We start from the raw sequence: 18,062 nt of genomic DNA, 5'->3' as shown, positions 1-18,062 counted from the left end.
CCTGGGAGTAAAAGAAATGAAATATTAGTGAATTTAGAAAGGGCAGTTTTTTGAATAATCAAGCTGTTTTTTTGTTATGCTTTCTGGAGTTACCTGTATATTAAAAATAGTATAAATGGGTAAAGCTCGATAAATCATCCCTGAAAATGAAACTCGTTCACCACTTTACACTATTGTGCCAATATTAGACATTCCTTGGTAGTAATCTGTTCTGAATCCTACAGGTATCTTGATGTTAGTGGCTGTAAAAGAGTGACTGACGTAGGAATTCAAGCTTTGGCAGGGAGCTGCCTTCAGCTTTATTACCTTGATCTGAGCTCTACAGGAACAAGCAAGAGGGGGTAAGATATAACTTCAGCAGTTATCACCTAATACTCAGTATTCTCTCTCTCTTTTTTCCTGTCATTTTCTTCTGTGTAACAACCTCATTTTGCTTCTTTTGTAGGATTTGCAATATTCAGAATGACCATTCATTAATCATCAAAACAAACATGAGTTACCCGTATAGTCCTTCTGTAAAGAATATATAACTGGGCATCACTAAAATAGTGACATATGCTAATCACACTTTGTAATTATCACAGTGTTTGTTATATTCTTCACTCTAAGTGCAGGGAATACCACAAATCCATGTGTGAGATAAATACTACATCATGGTGCTGCAAACATTAAGATTGAAATGGCATTTGCTGTGCAGAGATGTACAGGCATTCAAATATTTTATGCCCATCATTACTTATGTTGGTAACAAAGTATCCTCACTATTAATTAAGTACTACAGATGAATAGGGAACATTTTAAAATGTATTGGTTAAAGTGATTGCCTTGATTAAATTAATAGCCACATTAAAACCCCAGCTGCTTCATAATATCTTGCTGAAATTCTTCATATATCAAATGGTTTTAGGCTGAATCAAAATATTTTATATTAATTTATGTGTATATATTTATATATGTTTTATATTCTTTTTATAGGGCAGATAAAGGTCTGTATATACAAATTGCCCACGTGCAAATCCACGTCAGAGATTCCTTTCTAGACACATACATTTGGCAGTCACTCTTAGAAATATGTTTTCTCTGTTTGTACATATGTGTCAGATGTATAGGAGGAAGAGTGACATGCTTGTGTGTATGTTTGTGTGTGCTGGTATGTTGTTCCAGAATCTTCAATTTGCAAAGACTTCAGTCAATGTGAGAGATTTTCTCATTGAGTGTGTGGCAGTCTGTGAAAGGGTGAAAATATGCCACTCCAGCAGAGAGGAAAGGGTTAATAAGTTTCCTTGAGAAGGAGAAGTACCTGCCACACTTCAGACAAACTGTTATTTTTGGCAAGAGTGGCTGGCAGTGATGTTTTTTTAAGGATCTAGGCTGTTTAAAAGAAAAAGTTTGGGCCCTGCCAGGAGCACTTGCTCCTGGGAAAGAACACACTGCGCCTGGACCCTGTCCTGTAGGACTCACATGAAGGGCAAGCGACTCTGAACATAAGGATGGTAGATTTGGTTTTGGTGTGAATTCTGTAGCAGACTTTTCACACACTGCAGCGACACCACTGAAAAAGTCTTGTGGTAGTCAGACACACTGAAGTATAGCCTCTTGAAATACAGATGGCGTATTTATTTTCTTATTGCTGGGATCTATCTGGATATTGATAGGAGAATAAACCCCTTAGTGCAGGGGTTCTCAAACTGGGGATCAGGGGGTTGCGAGATTATTACATAATTATTATATGTGAGTATGCGATAGTATCCTGTTGAGGAGAGAAAATCAGAACAGAGCTAAATGGTACTATATTATACAGTTGCCTTGCGCATAGAACCCTGACTTAGGCATAACCAACAGTTAATTACAGATGGCTAGAACAAACTAGATATTAATTGTAACCTGTGACCCACTTAGATTTGTATTTGTTTCTTCTAACTTGAAATTTAACCTCTTCTTTGTTGCCTTACCTATGTAGTACATCAGTCAAAAAATATCTCCAGTGTTACTGCATGTGCTGCGTATGTCCTCTTTTGAAATACTGATATTCCAGTGGAACTAGGGCACTTCAACATAAGTCTGCTCCAGTTTTACTGCTGTTGATTAAATACCAAAGCAAAACGAGACATTTGATTATTATTGCAGCCATTCATTACAAGTACCCTCCCATTTTCATTTCTTGTGAAGCTTTGAAATTCTTTGCTGTTCCCTTCTCTGGTTTTCAATGTCATCACTTTAGGGACAGTTAAATATTGTTTCAGGGAGTAGTGTGTGAGGAGAAGGAGAGATGTTATTACAGACAGAGGACATATTTTTTTTATAAAGGAGCAAAAAAACACATGCAAACATGTTCTTGCTTCAACATGGCTGTATGTGCAACTGCAAGTGGAACTTGAGTGTGCTTGTTTGCACTCTTTAAACATTTGTCACAGAGTGTCAAGGATTTCATTATTGTGTTAGAGTAGGCGATTTCATTTTCCTAAGCTGTCAATAGCTGAAGAATTTCTCTCTGTACTATAAATTGCTAATATTAATCTATTTTGACATCGTTAAAAGACAGAACACGTTTTAATAGAGAGTGTGTCATTCCCAACTGTACAGAACCCTCTCCCCTCCTATTCACAATCACAACTTCCTTGTGGCAACGACAGCAACTGCTTACATGGAAAGTATTAGGAAATTGATTATGTATGTTTAGTTTCTTTTAATGTAATGTTGCAGCTAGAAACAAGGAGGGGAGAAAGAATCATATGACCAATCCCTTCTTCACAGACTAGTCTATGAGCCATTGTTTGGGAATCCCCAGGTTAGAGGACCTGGATGCCATAGGGGAGTGGCAACTCTAGGCTCTTTGGGCTCTTAATGAAATGAATTTGGCCATTGGCTGTGTGGCTATCTCACTTCGTGTAACTTACAGTCTAAGAAATTTCCTGATTTGAATCCACCACCTTTGGGTTTTTTCCTTTCTTTTGTTCTTTATTTTAAACTACATTGTTTTAAATTCAGTGAGAAGTTTTCAGTATATGGGGAAATCTGCAAAAACTGAATAACCTATGACCTCTAAGCTCCATTTAAAAAAGAGAATGTTAAAAATTCAAGTTATACTCTAAGCCCAAATGTCTTAATCTTTATTCTTCTTCCGATTTAATCCAGCTATCTCTGAGGGTACCTCTAGACTTTGAGCTGGAGGTGTGAATTCCAACTCAAGGAGGCATACCCATACAAGCTCTGATCATGCTAGCGGTAAAAATAGAGTGTAGCCCTGACAGCATGAGGGGCTAACAGCCCCAGGTATGTGCTTTGCATCTCATACGTACTTGGGATGTCTAGCTCCTCCTGTTGCTTAGGCTGTGGGGGCTATGAGAGCTAGTGCAGGTGTGTCATCTCAAATTGGAAGATACACCTCCAGTTCGAAGTCTAGACATATCCTGAGAAAAGAGGGGCATAGAAAAAATGTCACTGAAAAAGTATGAAGCCCCCTAATTCTGGTAGAAAGGAGATGCCCCCAACAGGATGAACAAGTATGTTAAAAAATATCTGGATACATAGTCTATAGGTTTGTCAGGAATTGGATCTCTGATCCATTCCCTCATACACAGTTGCAGAGGGAAGTTTTTCTAATGCTTATTAAATCTACTGCACAGCCATGCATAGGGTTTTGAAAATGCCAGAGAATTGGGTGTTGTAGGATATGGACCTTTCAGCTCCCCTCTTCAACTTTCTCTGTCTTTGTACTGCCTAAAACAACAGGGCTTTTTTTGATTTTGTTATTAATGGGTTCTGCTATATACAAACCCTTTCGGCTAACTAGTTGTCCCTGTCAAGGTAGCCCATGTTGTAAGATTTTCCACAGTTTTGTGTTATGAGGTGGGAAGTCATGGCATATTGATTCTCTTGATTCTAGACCTGAGGGTGCAAATCATCAAATCTATCTTAAATAATAAGGGAGGAGATTGGGCCCAACATCCATTGACAGAATTTCCCTTCCCAGAGCATAACTGGGTTACCAGAGACCAAGGGCAGAGACCAGGCTGTTGAGAGCCATGTAGGGTGACCAGACAGCAAGTGTGAAAAATTGGGACGGGGTGGAGGGTAATAGGAGCCTATATAAGAAAAAGACCCAAAAAATCGGGACTGTCCCTATAAAATCGGGATATCTGGTCACCCTAGAGCCATGAATCAGCAAAGGCACAGAGCCTCAACAGGGTTGATCCACAGGGTTAACTGTGTGGGTCATATGTCTCATTACACAAGGAGGAAGAGGAGGAACAAACCCAGCCTCCCTGATAGAATGATATGGGGGAATCTTCGTGAGGGGATCCCTGTGGATTTTTCCTTCCCTCAGCCCATTCCCATATGCTTTACCCTAGGAAAAGGATCTGGTCCAATAGTCATACATAACAGTACAGTTTACTTGCATAGCACATTTTAAACAAGGCTTTTTTCCCAATCAATTTTTTGTGGTTACATTTATTTTCTCCAGCTAGCTTTCCATGTTTCCATTACAGATCTTTGTGTTATTCTGTGACTAGAAAACCCAGGAAAAATAATTTAAATGAAGTGTGTCTATGTGTCTCTGTGTGTGATGGGGGAGTTACATTTTTTTTAACAACTGAGAATATATAACTTATACATGAATACTAGGTTTGTATGATTCGATTATAAAAATTCCTGGTTTTGTTTATACATTTACAGTGAAACAAGGAGCCACATGCGACTCATTATGGCTATGTTTTCTGTATTATAGACATAGACTTTCATGTGATTGTAACAAATCAGGTCTATTTTTTAATTAGAGAATTATCTACATTTAAAAAGAAGATGGCCTCACTGATGTGCGTCAGAGGCTACAAAGCTCCATGATAACAGAAATGCTGCCAGCAGGTGTAATGTGGGTGCTCTCTTTTCATCACATCTCCATCTTTTCAGAGGTTAAAAGCCTGCTAATTAAAACGCAGAGAGGAGAATAGGCTAAAGAATTGAAGAGTGTTTTAAGTACATTTTCAATTTCCAGTCCTGAATCAATGTGCATTAAGATTTTGCATTGTGTTTTCTAGGTATCTATAGTAACATTTCCATTTTGTTGGCTTTTATGTTTCTTTAATACAGTTCAGTTCTACAGGAATATCTAGTTTGTTTCTGTCCATTTATATACGACTGGTATTTTAGGTGAAATGTCCAATTGATTCAGATTTTAGTATTCTTTCTTCTGTGATCCAAGAGGATTATGGTGCCTTTGTCCTTGTTGCTGGCCTTTTAGTAATTATATGTAGCTTGCTACTGTGGTATAAATTATAGCAATAATTTTGATGCAACTTCATAGCACTGGGTTCCCTCCACTGTCCGTTGTCCTTCTCTACTATCCATTGACTCGGAGGAAGAGCTCAACACCTAGTAGGGTCAGACCCAAAGAGTACATGTCAGTTAGTTATACCTCATCAATCAGTTATATGGATGGAACATTCCCAACCCTTTAATTACTAACAGAGTTTGTTTTATAATATTAGTCTATGCTATTTTAATATTGAATGAGGATGAAAGAAAACATTAGTTATTTATAAATAGGTTTAAGTTGCTGTTCCAATTCCAATATTTTATCATCCAGTGAAACCTGTTTTAAGCAACCATTCAAGTCAAAATATACAATGTAAATATCCTTAAATCAAACTCTAATAAGTTATAAAGCAGCATTTTTTTTACTTTGTCTATCATTTGATAGACATTTTGATTATTGATGGAAATATTTTTCATTGGTGTGTTAGTATAAGGTGAAATCTTACCAATCTTACCAACGTTTACCGATAAAAAAACTATTTCTTTCAAACCTAAATGTATAGTATGCAAGATTTTAATCTTCTCATGCTTACATTTGGAAAATAATGAACAAATTGCTGCCATAAATTAACAAGTTGCTCATAACTCCAGCAGAAATGCCTGCTTTTAGACTAATTAGTGTGGAATCTAATGGACTATTTTTTGTCTCCTAAGAGGAAAATATCCTTTTACTCAAGATCTGGAAATTAGCTGGTTATAGATGGTTCAGCCTACAGCTACTCACCTTGTAATGATGCCTTCAGGAGCAGTTGGTCCAGTGAATCACTGAACACATCCTATTTCTATTAATAAACTGCTTCATATGTGCTATTGTATTTTATTAGCTTAACGTGAAGTTTAGTCTCTGGGGGTGGAATCCTGGCCCCATTGAAGTCAATGGCAAAACTGCCAATGATTTCTCTGGGCTAGGATTTTACCCCGTGCTTCCATTAGTCATACACACTGGCCAGTCTCAGTTCCAAATGCTGCTGAGTGTAGAGATGCTAAGAGCACCCAAAACTTTTATTCTTCTGTGTGCAGAGAGGTTTCAGTCTGTTTCAGTGAGAGTTTTGGAAGGAAGAATGAGTTCTTGATCTTCACCCAGGGATCAGTATATTTATACACCTCTAGAATGCATAACAGCTCTTCACCAGGAATGTGTCATTTAACAATCCTTTTTCAGCATTGCGTGTCTATATAGATCAAATGGCACCCATCTGTATTAGCAAGGATACCTGCAGCCCAATGTGGAGGCTGGCAGTGTTTGTTCAGCCAGCCTTCTCCAAGGGCTCATCCAACGGCGGGCAACATTAATTTGCAATTGGAATCTGATGGTGGATACTGCTAAGGGATTTGTTATTTGTATAGCCCTATCACCTAGAGGCCAAAGTCAGGACCTGGGGACCAGATTTGCTATGTACTGTACAAACACATGCAATGAAAAATGGTATGTGCCCTGAAGATGTTGCAGTGTAAGACCCCATCCTGCATTGAAAACCATGTGGGTGCAGGGAGGTTTGGGGCCCAAATATTAGATGAGACACGGCAGGTAGATAGAACAAACTGATTGGGGGAGCACAAGGTAAAAGTGAGACAATTATGATTAGTATAATACAAAGCAGACTCCATCTGTGTGTATCCCAAGTACCTAGTAAACCCCCTCTTCCTTGATCACTACAGCCCACTTTTCGGGTTACAGTGGCCAGCTGCAGGTCCCCTGGCAGAGCAGGGTTCAGGACATCTTTCAGAAAATGAGTGAATCATGAGTAAAATTTTAAACTCATAAATGACTGCACTTTACAATTTGAAATGTTCATGTTGGCTGATGCTCTCAGAAGTCTCTCTATGCTTTTATTTAAAAAAAAAAAGACATACAACTAAGTTGTTTAAACTAGCAGCAGGACCGGCTCCAGCATTTCTGCTACTCCAAGCAAAAAAAAAAAGCAGCTGCGATCAGCGGTGGCAATTGGGGAAAAAAAAAATCCGCGATTGGCGGCGGCAGTTCAGCAGCAGGTCCTTCGCTCCTAGAGGAAGTGAGGGACCTACCGACCCCGAATTGCCGCAGGTGCCGCCCCTCTCCCTTGGCCGCCCCAAGCACCTGCTTGTTAAGCTGGTGCCTGGCGCCGGCCCTGACTAGGAGTATGGAGTAGTATCCTTTGCTAATACTGAGAGCTATAATCAGAAGTTTGGCCTCAAGGAAGTTAGAACTCTGTCAACTTCCCTGACAGAGCTTTTAAGCTCCACCAGCTTTATAGGTATGGATTTTTTCCCTTTTTCTTCCTTTTATTTTTCTAAGCCAGGGAAATTAAAATATAAATCTGAATGTATGTTTTTATATTTCTGTATGCAATATATACTTATATTTTTCTAGCAGTGAACCACAATCACCCACATTTTTCTGAGATAATGTATTTATAGGTCTCTGTGTGGAGAACAAAAAGAGGTGTTTTTCAAGAGCCTGCGCAGAACTTGGAGTTAATCTCTTTTTTTATTCTTGGGCTTAAGGGTCTGCTTTTTGGCCAGCTTCTGCCATATCAGTTTGGAATGTGTGAAGCTCAGTTTCTGCAAGGATATCACTCTGGAGGCAGTTAAAAAACTCTGCAAAAACTGTAAAAGGTAAGAGCTTCGGCTTTACACAGATAAAAAACTCAGCTATCCTGATATACGAAGCTATTCTATCAGATACAGACTTTGATCCTGATAAATTAATGGGGAAGCTATAGCCAACAGTACATTGTTTATATATGTTTTCCATTCATAATAGATGCTGTTAAGGTATCTGTATTCAAATGTTTTACATGCCCTTTTAAATAGCTTTTAAAAACTGCAGAGGCTGATGCAACTCTCAATGACTTTTCATACAGTACTTCAGGTGTCTACTTCCACTTACAGTGTTTTTAACACTGATAAGAGAAATCTGATCTGCAGAACATAAGCCTGTATTGTATTTTTTTTAAATTGATATTGTTACATCTGAAAACACTCAGAATAGGTGCAAGTGACCCAGCTTTCTGACTGTAGATATGAGCTGATAGAATTAACCATGGAAATATAGAATGAAGTGATACCAATCTTTAGATCACTGGTTAAAGAAAGCTAGCAAGCAAGTTCTGATGTTGTGTTTATAGTGTATAATCATAAATCATAGAAAATATCATACCTGGAGAGGTGAAACCAAGTCACTTTAGAATTTTAGTATATCTTTAAAGTGGCGCTGTAGTTGTCAGTACTTCTGTATTAAACATCTGTACCTTTCTTGAGTTACTAACCATGATCAAAATATGATCCCGATCCTGCAGTGAGATATACGCAGGTAGGCACTTGTGCCTGCAGGGATCTCAGGCTCCACATGGCCCCTGAACTGTGCCAAATCCTGGGAGCTGAGGAATGCTGGCCAATCAGCACACCTCTCTCCCAGCTGGCCAGTGGGTGCCAGAGAGTCCCAGGGAGAGGAGTTACCTATTGTCCCTCGGCAAATGCCTCCCTGCCTTGCTATTAGGACTGTCCCCCTTTCAGCACCTGCCCATCAATATCCCCCACCTGTTGATGTGAGTGGGTGGCACTTTGATTAAAGAATATTTGATGTAAGAGCTAGGAGAAGGGACAAGTTGATTTTCAGATGCTGTGGTGAGTTTGCAGAGCTGGCAGTTACAAAACCTGGGCTTGAAAACTCAGTTGCGTTGCTGTGAAAGCCATAGAGAACAGAATAAATGTGTCTCCATGAAGTCATATTTACAGTCACTTTTCTTACTAAAACCAAAGTTTAAAAGAAAAGGTTTATATTAAAAACAAAAAACAAACTCAGCTCTGTGATCGGTTCACAGTGTATTGTTTATTTAACAAATGTAGCTGCTTTTATTTTTGGATTGTCTGCAAAGAAATTTCATAAATTTATTATTATTCAGAATTATTTGCTAAGTCCTCATTGCAAATAATAATTGGTTTGTAGTGTGTATAGAAACGAGATGGTTGTGAGTTTTTGAAATTTGAGCTATCTTAGGTTTGATTGGACATATAAGGTCACCTGTTCTGTTTCAGTTCTGTGACTGGATGAGTAATTACGATGGCCAGTCTATATTACAAAAATAACTGGACAAGCAGAGCTGGCTATAATTTGTTAAATGTCATGTAGTTACAAGACAACAGAGGTTACAATATGGACATATCCAAAAGCCTTAGCCCTGTTTCGCAACCCTGTTAAAACTGTGTTAGGCTCTGCTCCTGTCTGTGTTAAAATTCTAACTGTATAGTAACCAAGTCAATGGACAACTGTTATATTTGGGTCTTGGAACTCAGTTGTTTAGGATCATAGTTCCATTCCAACTACTCCTGTGTACAGAGTCTAAATTTGCTTTCTGTGTATATTCTCCAGTACTCACTTAAAATTCATTGTTTAAACAAACATCATTATCAGTAACTTCTTTGCTAGAATATTTGTGGTAACAGGATGTGTGCAAAGTCTAAGCAAATATATGTAAATATTTGAACAAATATGTGTTGAAAATAGTTGTTTTTTAAGTGTTCTCCAGTTCTAGAACATTGTGCTCAACGGAGATATCTGCCAGGTTAATGTAAAAACTTTAGAAGGAATATTTACTTCATTCATGGAATGGGGATCACAAGAACACCAGCTTTATTTCATAGTTAATATTGGAGGGGAGTACAGGAAGAGCCTAGTAGTAAGAAATCCACTGCATTTTGATATAAAACCTGTCTGTTAAAAAGAAATGGCACCCCCATCAGAGTTCACATTTTTATTTTTTCTATCCAATCCTTTATCGTTGATATACATTCTTTATTTTACCATTTATAAAATGTTTATAGTGTAAAAATATAAAAGGCTTTTATGGGCCTTGATGGGAAAAGGCCCACAAAAGCCTTTTATATTTTTACACTATAAACCAGGAGGATCTCTTAAAATGGTTAGAAATACTGAAGAAAGATTTTCCAGCTCACTTGTTAAAGAACTATGTGAACAACTCACTCCTTAATTTCAGAGCCATAAGTATGAGGTTCTATATTACATTCCAGAAGAATTAGTGTAGTTTTACAGCTTTGTAAATCTTATCTGGTTTGTCTCACTTTGCTGTTCTGAGTCATGTAACCTTTAATCTTCTTTGGTGTAAAAGAACAGATGAACCTCCTTTAACACTTCCTCATTGAGGAGATTCTTGAGAGATACCATAATTGCATTCCTGTTCTTTTTCTTTTCTGCCCATATTGTTGTACCAACATTGTTTCCTTGTAAACACAGGCAAATAATTAATTGGTGTTTTGAAGGGAACTTTTACTGTCCTGAATTGAGAGTGCCAAAGAGTTGTTTAGGCCTAGAGTACTCAAGTTGCTTGTATTCTCCATTTTGCAGCATTTAGATGTAACCAGGCATAGGGCCATAATAGAAATTGTTAAGGTGCATTTTAATATAGAACAAAAGTATGACCCTGTTAAGAAGGAACTGTCCTTTTTTCAGGATAGAATATGTTCAGTGTAAAAAAAAAAAAAATTTTTTTACCTAGATCCTTATTCTACTCTTATGTTAAGGTACAATGAGTTTCAAACTCTGTATACAGAAGCAGTTTCAAATGCAGCTCTTAATCATTCTGATTACATAGGTATGTTACATAGAAATTACATAGGTATGTTAGTTCAATACAGTAACTCCTCGCTTAACGTTGTAGTTATGTTCCTGAAAAATGCGACTTTAAGCGAAACGATGTTAAGTGAATCCAATTTCCCCAAAAGAATTAATGTAAATGGGGGGGGGGGTAAGCTTCCAGGGAAATGTTTTTCACCAGACAAAAGTCTTTATATATATATATATATATATATATATATATATATATATATATATATATACACACACACACACACAGTATAAGTTTTAAACAAACAATTTCATACTGTACACAGCAATGATGATTGTGTGATTGTGAAGCTTGGTTGAGACGGTGAAGTCAGAGGGTGGGATATTTCCCATTTTACTGCTAAATGATGAACAAGCACTCGGCTGAGCCCTCAAGGGTTAACATGTTGTTAATGTAGCCTCACACTCTACAAGGCAGCACAAATGGAGGGAGTGGAGACAGCATGGCAGACAGAGACACACACACTGTGTGTGTGTGTGTGTGTGAGAGAGAGAGAGAGAGAGAGAGATGTGCATTGCCCCTTTAAGTACACTGACCACACTCTAAGTACATTTTAAGCAAGCTGAGACAGCAGCTGCTGCTAGCATGCTCTCTTCATCCTGAGCCCTCTCGTGTCCCCCCACTGCTCTATGGAGATGGGGTAAGGGGGTGGCAGGAGCAGTGGGGAGGGGAACACTGTGATATTAGCCCCCCTCTCCCACCCCACCCCCCCGCCTCCCCCGCACAGCAAGCACGAGGCTCCTGGGAGCAGCTCCAAGGCAGAGGGCAGAAGCAGCACATGGCAGTGTGGGGAGGGAGAGCTGAACTGCTGGCAATTGATAGCCTGCTGGGCGGCTGCTGCACAGGGAACTTAGGGGAGCGGAGAGCTGATGGGGGGCTGCCGGTCCACCCTGGTTCCAAGCCCCACCAGATAGCTCCAATGGGCTGCTTTTTCTGCAAGCAGTGGACAAAGCAGGCGGCTGCCAAACAACATTATAAGGAACCATTGCGCAACTTTAAACGAGCATGTTCTCTAATTGATCAGCAACATAACAAAACAACGTTAACCGGGATGATTTTAAGTGAGGAGTTACTGTACAACATAATACAGCTGGTTTTCGTTCCAGTGTGGTTTTGAAGTCATAAGGAAGAAATGTTTGCTGGGAACCGAGAAGGACAAACTTAAGTTATTTTCCCTTGTGCTTTATGCAGTCATTCTATTGTAGTTCTTTTGCTGAGTTTGGAGGAGATTCACACTTCAGATTGGAGAGGAGAATTTTGGTTTAATTTAGGTTCCATTTTTGCCTGTGGAGGAGGAAATAGTAGGTGATAAGTCAATGGGCAATGTCCTCCTATTTTCAGTTTTCTCTCCACAGATCAGAACTCTTTCTTGAGAGGCAATCCAATGACAGCCACAGTATGGAGAGGTCTTGGCAGAATGAATCCTAGTTCTGTGCTTTCCAGGAGCCAGTGAGGCCAGATGACAGTGGAAAGACAAAGGATCTCTCTGCAAAAGCCTCTGTTTCCCGCAGATCTTTCTGAATTCTGCAAGTTTGAGGGTGAAAGCTACAGCTATACCCAAATTAAAAAAAAAAAAACATAGTAAGAGGGCCAAAAAAGTGCCACCAGGGCTAAACAACAAGGTAAGAGAAATAGTTAGCGGCATAAAACTATCCTTTAAAAAGTGGAAGTTAAATCGTATTGAGGAAAATAGAAAGGACCATAAACTCTGGCAAGTGAAGTGTAAAAATATATTTAGAAAGGCCAGAAAGAATTTGAAGAACTGCTAGCCAAAGACTCAAAAAGTAACAGCAAAATTTTGTTTAAGTACATCAGAAGCGGGAAGCCTCCTAAACAACCAGTGGGGCCACTGATCAAGCTGCTAAAGGAGCACTCAAGGAAGATAAGGCCATTGTGGAGAAACTAAATGAATTCTTTGCATCAGTCTTCACGGCTGAGGATATTAGGGGGATTCCCAAACCTGAGCCATTCTTTTTAGGTGACAAATCTGAGGAACTATCCTAGATTGAGGTGTCATTACAGGAGGTTTTGGAACAAAATGATAAATTAAACAGCAATAAGTCACCAGGACCAGATGATATTCACCCAAGAGTTCTGAAGGAATTCAAATGTGAAATTGCGGAACTACTAACTGTGGTATGTAGCCTATCATTTAAATCAGCTACTGTACTAGATGATGACTGGGGGATAGCTAAGGTGACGCCAATTTTTTAAAAAGCTCCAGAGGTGATCCCGGTAATTACAAGCCAGTAAGCCTGACTTCAGTACCGGGCAAATGGGTTTTAACTAAAGAACAGAATGATCAGAAATTAGATGAACACGATTTGTTGGGGAAGAGTCAATGGTTTTTGTACAGGGAAATCATGCTTTACCAATCTACTAGAATTCCTTCAGGAGGTCAACAAGCATGTGGACAAGGGTGATCCAGTGTATATAGCATACTTAAATTTTCAGAAAGGCTTTGACAAGGTCCCTCACCGAAGGCTCTTAAGCAAAGTGAACTGTCATGGGATAAGAAGGAAGGTCTTCTCATGGATCCGTAACTGGTTAAAAGATCGGAAACAGAGGGTAGGAATAAATATTCAGTTTTCAGAATGGAGAGAGGTAAATAGTGGTGTTGCCCAGGGGTCTGAACTCGGACCACTGCTGTTCAACGTATTCAGAAATGATCTGGAAAAAGAGGTCAAGAGTGAGGTGGCAAAATTTGCAGATGATACAAAACTACTCAAGATAGTTAAGTCCAAAGCAGACTGCAAAGAGTTACAATGGGATCTCACTAAACTGGGTGACTGGTTAACAAAATGGCAGATTAAATTAAATGTTGATAAATACAAAGTAATGTACATTGGAAAACATAATCTCAGCTATACATATATAATGATGGGGGTCTAAATTAGCTGTTACAACTCAAGAAAGAGATCTTGGATAGTTCTCTGAAAATATCTAGTCAATATGCAGCGGCAGTCAAAAAAGCTAAAAATGTTGGGAATCATTAGGAAAGGGAATGATAATAAGACAGAAAATATCATATTGCCTCTATATAAGTCCATGTACCCAGATCTTGAATACTGCATGCAAATCTGGTCACCTCATGTCAAAAAGATATATTGGCATTGGAAAAGGTACAGAAAAGTGCAACAAAAATGATTAAGGATATGGAACAGCTTCCATATAAGGAGATATTAATAAGACTGGGCCTTTTCAGCATGGAAAAGAGATTACTAAGGTGGGATATGATAGAGGTCTATAAAATCATGACTGGTGTGGAGAAAGTAAATAAGGAAGTATTATTTACTCCTCATAATACTAGGGGTCACCAAATGAAATTAATAGGCAGGAAGTTTAAAACAACCAAAAGGAAGTATTTCTTCACACAATGCACAATCAACCTGTGAAACTCTTCGCCAGAGGATGTTGTGAAGGCCAAGACTATAACAGGGTTCAAAAAGAGCTAGATAAGTTCATGGAGGATAGGTCCATCAATAGCTATTAGCCAGGATAGGCAGGGATGCAAAACCATTCTCTGAAGTATCCCTAGCTTCTGTTTGCCAGAAGCTGGGAAGGGTGGCAGGGGATGGATCACTTGATGATTACCTCTTCTGTTCATTCCTTCTGAAGCATCTGGCATTGGCCACTGTCGGAAGACAGGATACTGAGCTAGATGGACCATTTGTCTGACCCAGTATAGCCGTTCTTATGTTCTTCAATGGGGTTAGGGCACACACTTGTTACTGATGGAAGAATTAAAAGGAAATGCCCCATGTGGAAGCTCAGAATTTCCAAACCTCTTCACAGGGTATTTCTTTTAATTGAGAATCTTTGTCATTCTGGGACAAATTCTTCTCTCACACCATTGTAAATGCAGAAAAGTGAGTATAATTTGTATCCTTTATATCTAAAAAGCATTTAATAAAATAACTCTCAGTACTTTCCTGTTCTTTTTTTATTAATTCTCTCTAAATTTTGGAGGGTTATTTAACGGGTCTGTTATCTGGGGTAAAATTTTCAAAAGCACTGAGGGTCTAAGGATCCTAAACGCTATTGAAAAGAAGTCAGATTTAGGCTCCTCAGTTACTTAGGCACTTTTGAAAATTTTACTCTTTTCGTTGGTTAAAGGAGCACTGTGATATATATGATACCCACTATTGTATGTTAATACACAAAACATTTGCTTTTTCATATTCATAGATTATAAAGCCGGATGGGACTGCTGTGATAATCTAGTCAGACCTCATGTATAACACAGGCCATAGGATATCCTGGAATTAATTCCTGTGGGAACTAGAGCATGTCTTTTAGAAAACATCCAATCTTGATTTTTTTGCCAATAATAACTCCTTACATTATTAAAAATGAAAATAATTACATCTAATTTACTTTGATCATTATAGGTCCCACTCTGCCCTCAGTTACCTAGGGAGATGCACTTGTGTAACTAAAGGCAGAATTGGGGCCTTGATGTTTACTTTTTGCATTTTATATAGCTTGGAAGATAAACCCAGACTGGTCAATTTCTTTTTCTGATTCTCATATACTGCAAATTGTGTTTGTTTAGGTTTCTAATAGTGCATGGGAGAGGGAGAATTATTCTGTTTAAAACGTTGTTTAAACTATAAAAATATTACTGAATAAATATATTAAAATAAAATTCTGAAAATTTTATTGAGAGCCTTTTAATATCAGGGCTTGCAATCCTGCCCTCCCACCCACTTTTTACATTAACAAAACGTCATGTAAATGTTGGGAATAAACTACTTGACAGCATCCCCTTAATATATCCTTCTCCAGTCACCTCCTGACATTGGAATATTTTTGGTAGAGTGGCATGAGGAAGACTACACGGGCCTCCCTAGTTAGGACCATGAACTTTTATTGGTTATTCCAGAGGCTCACAAACTACCTGATTGATCAGATAGTCAAGGGGCTTTAAAAGGGATCAGCACAGTATCAGGGACTCATTCTGCTTTTTCTGTCAGGGACTCTTTTACCATCTGTGTTTAATTCTGTTCCTAATGGTCTGCTTTCTCTCTTTCAGGTTGAAGTTGCTTCATCTCTATGGCTGCCGCATCACTCCTGATCTGGAGTCCATTAAAGAAATCAATAAAACCGTGCAAGTGTATCACGACCTCTGTTTCCCACCTGCTAACATTTAGTTGAATGAGGAACTCTGCCTATTGCTACGGACCGTGGCTTGTAAATATGACAGTGCATCAGCAAAGAGATGCTATATCAGTCAGTCTTGTACATATTTTTAATTGTAATCTCAGCACGGGATTGGGAACCATGAATTCCTGAACTGTAATCCTGACACTGACTCCGTTTCTAGTTTTGCCCAAGTCACTTACCTTCCTCGCAGCGGTGTTGTGAAGATAATGGATGTGATATATTTTTAAGATGAGAAATACAATTCACATGCTAAATATTACTAAATGTATTATCCTTGCTATTTGATTGGAAAGAATAAAAACGTGGGTCAAAATCAGCAATGATGTCAATGGTGGTCAGCAGGTGTAAGCTCCGGTGTAAGAAAATGTTTGCAGTTGGCAAAGGAGTGTAACTTGCAGTGGCTGTGCACACTGAATGATATACACCACTTGGTATTCTGTGGGGAACAACTTTCAAATCTTGTGTAAGCAGCTGCAAATCCCATTGAAGTCACTAGAAAAAAGAAGGGAAAGGGAAGAAGGCCACCAGAATGAGGACAACAGCATAGGCTGAAGACCTCCCTCCAAAACTACTGTATACCACAAATCACACACCTCCATCTTAACTCTGCATTCCTAAGGATGCCAATCTTTCATCATCTCCTTTACCAAACACATCTCTCCCAGCACACCAAACTTCCGTACTAATAGTAGTGAGAGGGGGTAGTGTGGTAAAGAGATATGTATGTCGAAGAGAATTGTGAGGAGGGGCAGAGTTACGGTTGTGGTATTTTTTCTGTGTGCCTGTGCATGAGGAAGTACAGGGTACGTACTGCTGCTCAACTTTTAACTTCTTTGTTTTTCTGGAATTGTGATGGCTATGTTATGTGTGCACAACATTTAGTTGTTTCACAACAAGATTTTTTGTGCATGTGTTACTGTTTCCAATGTGGTTGGTGCTTTGCAAACAAATGGCACAGCTCTGGCCCAAAGAGCTTAAACTGTCAGAAGACAAAACAAACAGGGAACATGGCCATATAGTGACTGGTCACATGCTGATAATACAAAGTTTTAATGGCAGAATATATATTTACATACACAAAACTACATTAAAAGAACATTATTAAGATTGCAAAGCTAAGTACTCAAAAGTTAGGAAATGCCAGAATTAAGGTTGCCTGTGCAATTAATAATTATCACAGTTCCTGGCTGCTCTGGGCCATGCTGGGTCCAGCACCTGAAAGGAGATCAGGGAGATTATCTCTCCTGTGCTATAAATGACCCTGCTGCTGTGGCCAGGCAGTGGGGAGGAGAAAGTTGCCTGATTCGAAGGTAGAGAGCACAAAAGTTGGATCAGTGGTGGGGGAAAGGAACAAGGGACCTGGAACAGAGCTGGCAGTGAGGTGGAGAGGGAAACTGGGACTGGATGCTGGGATAGTGGGGGAGGCTAAGACTTCAATCTGGGAGACTGGAACTGGCTAGGCAAAGAGACTGGGTCTGGGAGCTGGGGGAAGACTGGGACTGGCAACCTTAATGCATGCCACTGAGAAGAGAATTTAGCCCCAGGAACTCTGTTTAAATAAGTCTCTTCTCCTCCTTCCCATTCCTGTTAGGCAATGTAATATGACACCAGATATCACAACTATTGTCAAAATTAGTGGGATCCTCATTTCTTCTTATAATGTAAATGATTAACTTATTTCATACGTAGTGGCAAAACGCACAATTTAACACTTCAGAGTGATACTGTTTTATACTGTGTCCAACATAGCACCAGTAAAACTGATTTTATGTCATGTACACTTCAGGTTCTATTCAAACAGAATATTTTAGGTTGTGATATTATGTTAGGTACTCTGTATTCACACACAGGCTCACACAGCATGATTTCATACCCTGCTACTGTCTTATTCAACCATAAATTGTCTGGTGCTGAAACTGGTTTTGAAGTGTGGTTGGAGTTATCTTTTGTAGTCGG

At 39.0% G+C, this 18,062-nt stretch overlaps 1 protein-coding gene across 4 annotated transcripts in view; it reads left to right on the top strand.

Moving 5' to 3' along the window:
- Positions 1-16,422, top strand: part of LOC101945119 (uncharacterized) — a 110,379-nt gene extending 93,957 nt beyond the window's left edge. For 3 of the 4 annotated variants that reach the window (XM_065549446.1, XM_065549447.1, XM_065549448.1), the window contains 3 exons: positions 225-341; positions 7,801-7,911; positions 15,976-16,422. In XM_065549446.1, the coding sequence (XP_065405518.1) occupies positions 225-341; positions 7,801-7,911; positions 15,976-16,093 (346 nt within the window). In that variant the 3' untranslated portion in view covers positions 16,094-16,422. The remainder of the gene's footprint in view (positions 1-224; positions 342-7,800; positions 7,912-15,975) is intronic. The other variant, XM_065549449.1, reaches the window with a different exon arrangement.
- Positions 16,423-18,062: the final 1,640 nt, after the last annotated feature.

This window comes from Chrysemys picta, chromosome 6 (genome assembly GCF_011386835.1).
Source record: "Chrysemys picta bellii isolate R12L10 chromosome 6, ASM1138683v2, whole genome shotgun sequence".
Classification (NCBI taxonomy): domain Eukaryota; kingdom Metazoa; phylum Chordata; order Testudines; family Emydidae; genus Chrysemys; species Chrysemys picta.
Note: the sequence above shows the minus strand (reverse complement) of the source record. Positions and strands in the feature narration are given on the sequence as shown.